The sequence below is a fragment of the Phalaenopsis equestris genome, unplaced genomic scaffold (genome assembly GCF_001263595.1).
Source record: "Phalaenopsis equestris unplaced genomic scaffold, ASM126359v1 Scaffold000174, whole genome shotgun sequence".
Taxonomy (NCBI): Eukaryota; Viridiplantae; Streptophyta; class Magnoliopsida; order Asparagales; family Orchidaceae; genus Phalaenopsis; species Phalaenopsis equestris.
In genome coordinates this window covers 2,085,411-2,096,769 of record NW_018164616.1, presented here as the reverse complement: position 1 = coordinate 2,096,769, position 11,359 = coordinate 2,085,411, and the positions used below count along the sequence as shown (strand labels likewise).

Genomic DNA, 11,359 nt, shown 5'->3' with positions numbered 1-11,359 from the left:
CACCAATCTATAAAATCCCCCCCCCCCCCCCCCAAAAAAAAAGCTAGTTAGTTCCCATTTTTCAGCTAAAAATTCCTTTTTTTGTTGAGGTTGATAGGCAGTGGTGCCATTTTTACCAAAAGGATAAAATATTTTTATAGTTTTTTTTCCTTTAAATCAAAACCAAATCAAGCATTACTCCATTTAAAACACATGCATCCACATATGTATATATACTTATATATACTTAACAAACTTTCTAGTGTTTTGTATTTTGTAGGTGGCACTTTTGCTTTATACTCGCTCCTTTGTAGGCATGCAAAAATCAACACAATTCCCAATCAGCATAGAACTGATGAAGCACTGACAACATACAGCCGTCAAACATATGATGAGAACTCTCTTGCAGCAAAAGTTAAGCTATGGTTAGAGGCTCGTAATTTTAGAAAAAATGTAATTCTTATTCTCGTTCTTCTCGCGACTTGTATGACTATCGGTGACGGTATTCTTACTCCAGCTATTTCGGGTATGCTTTCATGTTTGATGTTTTTTCCGTGTAGAATTGCTATTATTCCTGTTCTTTGTGTTAAGCTCTGTTGTTGAGATTTCTATTTATTCTCATTTCACTTGTGGCTTTCGTGCTTTCTTTTCAGTTCTCTCAGCATCTGGTGGAATCAAGGTGAATCGACCAGAGATAAGCAAAGGTATTCTTAGGATTTAATCTGTATTAATCATGAAGCAACTGTTTTTATCTGATGAAATACTTTAAATTTCTGAAAGTTATACCTGTAATAAATTTCATCAGTGGGGGTGATCATATTGCTTATGCTTGACTGATGATTTTTTAATTCAACAATCACAATATTGCAGATGTGGTTATACTGGTGGCGGTGATCATATTAATCGGCTTGTTTAGCCTGCAACATTATGGTACAGACAAAGTTGGGTGGTTATTTGCTCCAATTGTCTTGCTCTGGTTTCTGCTAATAGGGGCCATAGGAGTGGTCAACATATGGAAATATGACAGTTTCGTTCTAAAAGCCTTTAATCCAGTTTACATAGTCAGATATTTTAAAGGCGGTCGAAGGAACTGGACTTCCCTAGGAGGGATAATGCTTAGCATCACAGGTTAGCCACTTTCAGTAAGCCAAGTACTTTCACTTTACTTGAGCATGTCATTTAATCCAAATATAATTTTTTCATTTTTTTTTCTAATTTGCATATGTTAACATGTGAAAATGATAAATATTCTCTTTCAGGAACCGAAGCATTATTTGCGGACCTGTGTCATTTTCCGGTCCTTGCTATTCAGGTAAATTATAGATCAAGTAAAGTGTCAAAGTAGTCCTTGACTATTTACATAGGGTTATTTTAGTCTCAAAATTTATAAAAGTATCATATTAGCTCACATACTCTTTTAATATGGTTTGAAATAGTCCCCAAGGAGGATAATTTTAGCCATTTTTAAAATAGTTTTAGGACTAAATAAATACTTTTTTTAGACCCTAGGACTAAAATAACACCTTGTAAAAAGTCAGGGGACCATTTTAACACTTTTCTCTTTTTAGATCAATTTATGCAAAGATTTCGAATCAAAACTTCTCTACAAATCAACCATACTTTATGCGTGCAGATTGCCTTCACGCTTGTTGTATTCCCCTGCCTCCTTTTAGCATATTCTGGGCAAGCGGCATACATCATGCAACACCAAGATCATGTTTTTGATGCATTCTATCGATCAATTCCTGGTCAGTGCTGTGCTACCTTCTTTATTTCTTAGACAGTTGGACTTTTCCTGTGAACAAATGGTGATTCTTTTAATTCCAGGAAGCATGTACTGGCCAATGTTTATAGTTGCAACAGCAGCAGCTATTATTGCTAGCCAGGCTACTATTTCAGCGACATTTTCTATAATCAAGCAGGCGCTTGCTCTTGGCTGTTTCCCGAGGGTCAAGGTTGTTCATACATCAAGGAAGTTCCTTGGACAAATATACATTCCTGATATTAATTGGATTCTATTGGTTCTGTGCATAGCTGTTACTGCTGGATTCAAAAATCAAAGCCAGATTGGTAATGCATATGGTAAGCCAGCATGTTTTACCCATGCTTTTTTCTTTTGTTTTCTTCAAGTAACTTTCTGATGTTTGTGTTTTTGTGCAAGACAAAGCGGAAAATAAATCACTCAACGAACAAATAATTACACAGTGCGGTTTATGTGGTTCGACACAAATCTGCCTACATCCACAGGTAGGGGCTATTCCATTATCAATAGGTGGGGAGAAAGAAAACATGACTGAAATGTGGTTACAACTCCACATACTAAAACAAGTCATAACTCCTCCTTTAAATAAGAGAGGATTAGAGCACACTAATAAAAAAATGGAAAATGACCAATTTACCCCTTATACAAAGAAAGCCCGTAATATCCATCATTCCTCTCACTTCCAGATAACCGGAAGATGACCAAATGAGCTCCAACACCAAAAAACCGCACCAAAATGGTTACCTACAAACTCTCCCTCCCAAAGGGATCAAACATCACATAATTTTTCAAAATACTCGAATGAGTAATTATTCCTGAGCTTGGATGTTCACCAAACTCCTATAATAGGTGGACTTCTAGATTGGTGGTACCTTTGAGAGCATGTTCGATGGATTTTCTTTTGTATTTATCTTCTTCAATAAAACATTATCATAATCAATCAAGTTACGAACAAAGTGACAACTCACATCAATGTACTTGATACAGACATGATGACTGGATTTCTGACAAAAAATATTGCACTTTGACTATCACAAAACATCGTCAGAGACTTCTAATCAACTCTCAAGTCATCCCTTAAGCATGATATCCACATTGTTTCCTTCTTCTCCCTCGGGATTGTCAGGTACTTAGCCTCCATAGTAGACAAATCAACAGTAAACTGAAGAATCGATCTCCAAATAACTGGACCTCATGTTATTGTGAATAAATAATCATTCGTAGACCTATTCCTATTCATATCACCTACATAGTTTGAATCAATGTATCCTAGACACAAATTAGTAATAGATGGCCGCCTCTTAAATAACAAACTGTCATCAATTGTACTATTCAAATACCTCAGAATATTTTTTACAGTCCGTCAATGACTCTGTCTTGGATCATGCACGAACCTACTCTCATCAAAAATCGCTTGTACAGTGTTTGGTCTAGTACAAAACCATTACTTACATCAGATTGCTCATTGCAGTAACATAAGGAATTGATCACAGATCCTCTCTCTCTTGATCATCTTTGGGACACTGATCTGATTTCAACCTATAGTGAGATGTAATGGGTAGGCTCACTAACTTGCTCGAGTCATCAATCTCAAACTTCTTCAGCACCTTTCGAGCATATGCTCATTTAGAAAGCCAAACATTTGCAGTTGTCTTGTATCGAAGCATCTACATACCAAGAATTATGTGAGCTTTTCCCAACTCCATCTCAAAATTTTTGGATGGTTATTTCTTCATTTTATCAACTTTAGGTTGACTGGCAAATATAATTAACACGTCATCAACATGTAGAAGCAAGTGGATGTCAATTTCTTAAAATATACACAATGATCATATTGGCTTATCATATACTCATGTTCCATATGAACTCATGTTTCATCTTAAACTGATCAAACTTCTTATAACATTGTCGTGGTGACTGCTTCAAACATATGGAAACTTGTCTGACCTCAAAACCAAGTCTTTTGAGGCTCCATATCTGGGTGACTACAACATATATATATGTATATATATATATATATATATATATTGCAAATCCATGTGTAGGAAGGCAATCTTCAAATCAAATTGCTCTAAAATTTGGTTGTGTTGTGCTTCAAATTCTAAGAGAATACGGATCAAGAGATGTTTGGTCACTAGGGAGAACACCTTATCATAGTCAATCCCTTCCTGTGACAAAGTATTTTGTCACTAACCTTGCTTGTATCGCACATCAGCCCCATGAGATATTTTCTTCTTTGTATGCACCCATTTGCACCCAATGGCTTTCCTTCTCGAAGGAAGCTTCACAAACCTCCAGAGAGCATTCTTTTGAAAAAACTTCATCTCTTCGTCTATTATACCTCAAATCACCATCTAAGCTCTATATAGTTTTGTTGTGGTGATGAGAAATTTCAGCCTCCATGACTGAAAGTGAAAATGCAATATGATCCATCAATCAAGATAATTTTGGGTATTATGGAATTTTGTCCAACTCCTGGCAATAGAATTTTGAGCATGTCAATAATTCTTCCACCTCCTCCGGAGTATTGTCAATAGGTAAATCATGGGTTGCAACTGGATTAGATACTTGAGTAAAAGTGGACAAACTCTGTGGAACAAATGAAGTTTTGTCAAAGTCCAAATTTTGTTGCATATTTGTTGTCTCAATAGAACTATCCATCTACTTCGGGTCTTGGTGTTTCAAAAAGGTCACCTCATCAAATGTAACATTCATGTTATCGACAATAAAATTTGAAGTCCTTTAGTACCCCCGAAGTTAATCAAGATCGTATTCTTTGCTTATGGTTCTAGTTTATCATTCTGCGCGTGATAACAAGTTTAACACCCTCATATGCTTATAATCTCTAGTAGAATGCCCCAATCACATGTATTTTGGGGTCTCCTTTCCAATAGCTACATAAGTGACTAGCATGGTCTATAACCTCGGCCCAATAGATTATGTTTAACACAACATTGGACAACATGCACAAATTTTTCTCTACGAAAGTTCGTGTCATCGTCTCTGTCACCTCATTCTGTTGCGATGTCTTTTGAACAATGAAGTGGTGTTCTATCCTAGCTCTTTGACACTCCTGTAAGAACACATCCTATGTGTATTCACCCTCGTTGTTTGATTTGATACACCATATTTATTTACCAGTCTGAGTCCAATCTACTTTTTCTGAGTTTTGAAAATCTCTAGCACACCACTCTTGTGTTTCATGATAAACACTCAAATATATTGAATAAACATCAGTGAAAGAGATAAACAATCTTCACACGTCGAATAATGTCATTTTTGTCGTGCCCCAAATATCTATGTGTGTATATTCGAAAATATCCTTTGTATTGTGGATGACAACACTAAAGAATGCATGTCTCTTCTAACCAAAAAAACAATATTCACAGAAATCGAGTTTGTTGATGCTCGCTCATTTGATCAATCCTTGCATTAGCAAATCCTGAAGTGAAGTCTTTTCGGCATAAGCTAGCCGCATATGCCATAATGTAATGTTCTTAGAAAAATCATCAGTAATAGCAGTAGATCTAGTCATTATACTACCTTGAAGATAGTAAAGGCTGTGATGATGAATTTCTTTTATGAAAATTAATGCTCCATGATATATTCTCAAATAGTCAACATCAATAACTACATTGTAGCCCTTGGCCATTAAGACCCCAACTAATAGCAAATTTTTTCTGATATATGGAACATGTAGTATCGATCAACTCCCTCACAGTGTCATATAAAGACGCTCGCAACACTAATAATATGACAAGTTTGATCATTGCTTATACTGCTATCTAATTTTTTGTATGGACAAAACTATTCTCGATAGATACAAATATGATAGGGAACACATATGTTCAAAATTCAACATGAATTTTCTGTATGTAAATTATGAGAAACTACAGATAACAACAAATTTGAATCTGTCTTGTGACATGTCTCCATAATAAGGTTGTCTTTCGCCTCAGGGGAAACTTCATTTCTCTTCCTCAACTTTGGAAAACCCTTCTTCCAATGACAAGTTTTTAAATAGAAAATACATTGATTTTTCGTAAGGTTGTGCCCATAAGATTTGTTCAGCTTTTAAGAAGTATCATCGATGTCACCCTTCCTTGCCTAATTCTTCTTATTCTTCTTAGATTTGTCATGCTAGAGTGTAAGTGTCTCAACCGACTTCATTTTTGTGCACTCTTTTTCTCTTTAACGAAACTCATGGTTCAAGAACGTCATAGTCACATTGTCATTATTCTAGTCCCTCCCATGATGTGTGTCATCTTGATGTTTTTGTATTCATCCAAGAGTGAATTCAACATAAAAAGTATATTGTCTTTGTCTCCAACCTCCTGATACAGATTTAACAAAATTGTCAAAAGCTTTGTAAAATCATTCAATTGCTTATTAATAGTAACCCCATCTTTCATTTGAAACTTCTAGAGTCTATGCTTTATATGGGGACGATTCTTCGTGCTCCTCATGAGATATTTGTTCTTTTGCATCCTCCACAAGTTTCCGATAGAAGTCTCCATCATCTTCTCATATTTAATCTCCAGAGATAAGCAATTTTTGGAACGAGCTATAAACATTTTGGTTCATCTCCAACCAATTTCTTTATGACATATCTTCAGAAGGTTCATACCTATCAATAATTTTCTTAATCTTTAAAAAACACAATGCATTCATCACCTTGCATAATCACATGTCAATTCTCTTTGTCGTGAAATCTTGTCACACCAATATTGATTGGATGTGTAACCAATTGATGAAGCGACATCTTTTTCACTGTTGCGGTGGATATTGAAGTATCTGACTACATGTTATTATCCATGGCTCCACCAATTGATAAATTGTAGTCGCATGTCGTTGGAATCACACTAATCTAGCTCTGATATCAATTGTTGTGCAAAACTATATGAAAAACAAAAGCACAACCTACATCTATAGGGAGGGATTGTTACATTGTCAACAGATTGGGAGAAATAAAAGACGGTTGAGATAGGGTTACAACTTTACAAATTAAAATTAGACCTGGTCCCTTCTATAAATAGAGAAGATTAGGACACACTAATAAAATAAAAAAATAATCAATTTACCCCTTATACAAACAAAGCCTTTAACACAACATGAGTTAACTGGGTTTTTGGATTGTTTGGCAACATATTCATGGGAAAATTTAAGCTAGAGTTAACTTTAAATATTTCTAAGCAGTCACTTTAGACAACTTATATTTCTAAGTGATTTTGAATCTCATCCTTACTACATTATTATTTTTTTTAATCCTAGATTTATTAAATCTGAGAGTTTGGGGCTGTTTGGAGGAACCTTTTAAGTACGATTTATGCTAGATTTATGGTAAATCCAGACAAATGATAAAATTCGCGCACATAAATCTAACTCCCTTCAAATCTGATTTTGGCTTCATTTTGGACCACTTCCCGGATTTATTAAATCCGGGAATTTAATGGATTTCCTAATTCTGGATTTACATGATTACTAAATCCTTGTAAATTTGAATCCTACTCGTAGTCAAACTAATGAGGATTTAGTGAAAGAAAATGCAGAAAGGGGGGAAGAAGATGAGGGAAGTATTTGATGCTTCACCTGCAATTTCCTATCGCAACTTCTTCGCTTCCTTTTCTTTGAGAGTTTCATGTAAGCTGGAAGGGAGAAAAAGATTAGGGTTGCCAACAAAACATCATCTAAAACCCTCAAATTGATATCCCTTTTCAGTAATCTCACATCACAAGCTCTCCCTTCTTCTCATGAGGCTGGAGATGAGATAATGAAATTTGTTAAGGCTTGTTTGGTTTGTTGCATATGTATTGCACTGCAGTCCTTTTGCAGAAGTTTTAGAAACCCAGATGTTTAGTCTAATGAATGTCAAGTGCAATGTAAAATTACAATGTAATTCTCCAGTTCATTTTCAATTTATTTGCAATTTATTGAATTTGGGTGAATTTCAAATACAACTTTTGTGAAAAGTGTTGCTCATTGCTCGCCGCCGTACGTTACCGCCTCCTCCTGCCTGCAATTATTGCCCCCACTCACAACAGCTTGGCCACCACCACCTGCCCATCAACAATTACCGCGCGCTCGACTGTCAGCTTAGCCTCTTCCCTCCGCTCGCCACCTAGTAGAGATCTCTATTGCCCGCTCACTGTTGTCAGCCTCATATTTTATGTTAATTTCATTTTTCTTTAAACCAAATAAGAAAATGTGAGGTCCTGCAATTATTTTATACTCAGCCAAATAACTTCAAAATATTTTAAATACAATACATTATTTTTACACTGCATTCCTTGATCAGCAAACCAAACAGCCTTAAGTAAAATTATTAAGTAAAGAAGGTGAGGTGAGAAATTTATTAATTAGCTAAATATTTTAAGTAAAATTATTAGTGTTAGATAAATCAGGCTTATGAAATAAATCAAAATAATAAAGTACTCAATTAATAAAAATTATTAGCACTAAATAAATCAAATTAGACTGTTGTAATAAAAAATTTAAATCAGCCTTACTAATGAATAGTAACTAATTTATATTGTTTTGGCTTAATATAATTAGAGATAAGTTATTTTTGGATTAACTTAATAAACTATTAATTAATTATTAATTCATATTTTATCTTATGCTACTTATAATTTAATTAAATTAGTTAAAGCTGATATAGACTAAATAGAAATTAACTTAATTAAATTAATGTTATTTTTATGAAAAGTTTCAAACAAAATTTATTGTTTAATTAGCTTAATAATTTTTTCACTAATGATCAATGATCAATAAACAATATAAAATGTTATTTGGACTAACTTAATTCTTTAAATTAACATACTTAAATGCCAAAAGATATTGCCAAATAATTTCACAGAATTTAATTAAATTTAACATATGTTATGCCAAACAATTTCTAGGATTTAACCATCCTTGGATTTACTAAATTCAAAGTTATAGGATTTATTAAATCCTGCTTAATTTAAATCCCTGAAGTTGCCAAACAGCCTTTTCTTTCTTCTTGTTCCACTCATCCTGTTTAAACATTATCCATGAAAAACTGGAATGATTACAAAACCTCTTATGAGCTCATTATGAAATCTGCAGTATTATTTTTCAAAATCCTAACTTTTGCTTTGTTCTGTCTCTAATATATATGGTCAAAGATCCCCAGCCATTCTAACAAGAAATCTATACGGTTTTTTGGTCCAAAGTTCACTAAGTTAAGTATGTTTGTCAATATTAATGTTTAAATGTTAGGTATATAAATACATAGGAATTGAATGGTATGTATGTAAAAAATCTTTCAAATTTCAATCATGTCACATACTTGTTCCAATCACTAAATTCATTCCACAACCAGGAACTGCTGTCGTTCTGGTTATGCTGGTCACAACTTTGCTGATGATCCCTGTAATGCTATTGGTATGGCGTAGCCATCCCATCTTCATCTTCCTCTTCACCGCTCTCTCCCTCCTGGTGGAGCTCACATACTTCTCCGCAGTCCTCTTCAAGGTCAATCAGGGTGGATGGGTCCCCCTCGTCATCGCCGCCGCCTTTCTCCTCATCATGTATGTTTGGCATTATGGCACCGTGAAGCGCTACGAATTCGAGCTTCATTCCAAAGTCTCCTTGGCTTGGATTCTCGGTCTTGGCCCGAGCCTCGGTCTGGTTCGTGTCCCCGGCATCGGCTTTGTATATACCGAGCTACCAAGCGGAGTTCCCCATATCTTCTCCCACTTGATCACCAACCTTCCAGCAATCCATTCTGTTGTCGTCTTCGTCTGTGTCAAGTACCTCCCTGTCTACATCGTTCCAATGGAGGAACGGTTCCTCGTTAAACGAATTGGTCCCAAGGAATTTCACATGTTTCGTTGCGTCGCGAGGTATGGATACAAAGACCTTCACAGGAAAGATGATAACTTTGAGAAAATTTTATTTGATACCATCTCTACTTTTGTTCGTCTCGAGACAATGATGGATGGTTACACCGATTCAGAAGCGACCTTTGATGCAGCCAGGAATGGCAGAACAATTGATCTTCTAACGGCTGAAAGGGATGGCACCTTCAACTCCAGTGTGGAGATTATAAGCAATTCTTCACAAGAGTCTATCATGGCTGCCCAATCCGGAGCTCCCCAGAGCAAACAATGGCCATATCAGGGAAGCGGTTCGGCCGGTTCGGCTCAACCAAGCCATGCAGGGAGTGAAGAATATGAGTTTTTGAACGAGTGTAGGAATGCTGGAATGGTTCACATACTGGGGAACACTATAGTGAGAGCTCGAAGGGATTCGAGTTCTGTGAAGAAGATTTCTGTTGATTATATTTATGCTTTTCTGAGGAGGATTTGCAGGGAGAATAGTGTGATGTTGAATCTTCCACATGAGAGTTTATTGAATGTTGGCCAGATATTCTATATATAAATTGTGTATATAAGGTTCAGAATGTTTTACTTCTTTTCGATCAAAGAAGAGAAGTTTGCCAGTTCTGCAGTGTATTGCAGTATTGTATGTAAGAAAGTTGATTGGTAGATAATAAAGCCAAGCTGGTTACCCGAGTTTATGAAGGCATGGTTAAGGTTGGTGAGATTAATAATTATGAAGTTTGGTACTGAAAAATATATCTTCAATTATATTTGGTTAGTTGGGAAGTTGTGATCCTAACTCCGATGCTTTCGTGCCATGAATGGCATCAAATGCTTGAGATTATGTGGTTGCTTTCACTAAGATTCAACAGGCAAGAATTACTGCCCTACACCAAAAAAATATGTAATATAGTTGTCAGATATGTAAATACATAAGAATTGTGTGCTGTGAATGTAAATTTTTCAAAGTGCAAAATGTTAAAATACTCTTCTAACTATTTACATGGGATCATTTTAGTTTCGCTTTCAAAGTGCCAACTTAACATCATACTTATTTAATACGAGTTGAAATAATCTCTTAAGAAGGTTATTTAGCTCACATTAGAAAAGTTTATGATTAAGTTGACATTTTATAATTTGGGATTAAAATGACCGCTTTTAAAGAGTCAAGGGACTCTCTCTCTCTCTCTCTCTCTCTCTCTCTCTCTCAACAAATCAAGAGAATAATATTATACTTATAAACTAAAACTAATATGAGTTCTTATCCTTATATTTTATATAATGAAAAAAAAACACAATTCTCCTTTTTTTAAATTCTAAGTTTGCATATAATTGATTAAAATTAGCATTTGATCTCAGCCTTTAAAAATATATAAAATAATTATAGGAAGTTTGAATAGATTTTACTTTTCTAAGTAGATAGAATATTAAATTTCAGCCTAGATGGATGGAAATGTAGCATGATCTTATCTTTTCCAAGGATGGGAATATTCTTTTTTTCTTCACTCTATTTTGCATCTTTGTCCTCACATTAACTTCAAACTCAAGCTCACATTATTGAATTGTGATATACATTAAAATTATCTATGAAAGTCTAGATTCTATTTTATGCTTTTTGAAATTGCTATGCTCTAATTTTAATCTAGTTGTTAGATATGTAATTACGCAAGGAAAAAGCAAAACTACACAAAATAAAATCAAATGAGGTTATAAGGATCGTTATTCTTCCAAAAGGGAGAAAAATAAAACACACACACACACACACACACCTGCC

At 34.9% G+C, this 11,359-nt stretch overlaps 1 protein-coding gene across 1 annotated transcript in view; it reads left to right on the top strand.

The window, feature by feature from the left end:
* The window catches only part of LOC110022217 (probable potassium transporter 11), a 13,740-nt gene extending 3,246 nt beyond the window's left edge, over window positions 1–10,494 (top strand). Inside the window, exons 4-10 of the mRNA XM_020721042.1 lie at window positions 260–505; window positions 633–683; window positions 850–1,107; window positions 1,239–1,291; window positions 1,613–1,727; window positions 1,807–2,061; window positions 9,084–10,494. Coding sequence (XP_020576701.1) covers window positions 260–505; window positions 633–683; window positions 850–1,107; window positions 1,239–1,291; window positions 1,613–1,727; window positions 1,807–2,061; window positions 9,084–10,144 — 2,039 coding nt within the window. The 3' untranslated portion in view covers window positions 10,145–10,494. The remainder of the gene's footprint in view (window positions 1–259; window positions 506–632; window positions 684–849; window positions 1,108–1,238; window positions 1,292–1,612; window positions 1,728–1,806; window positions 2,062–9,083) is intronic.
* The last annotated feature ends 865 nt before the right edge of the window (window positions 10,495–11,359 follow it).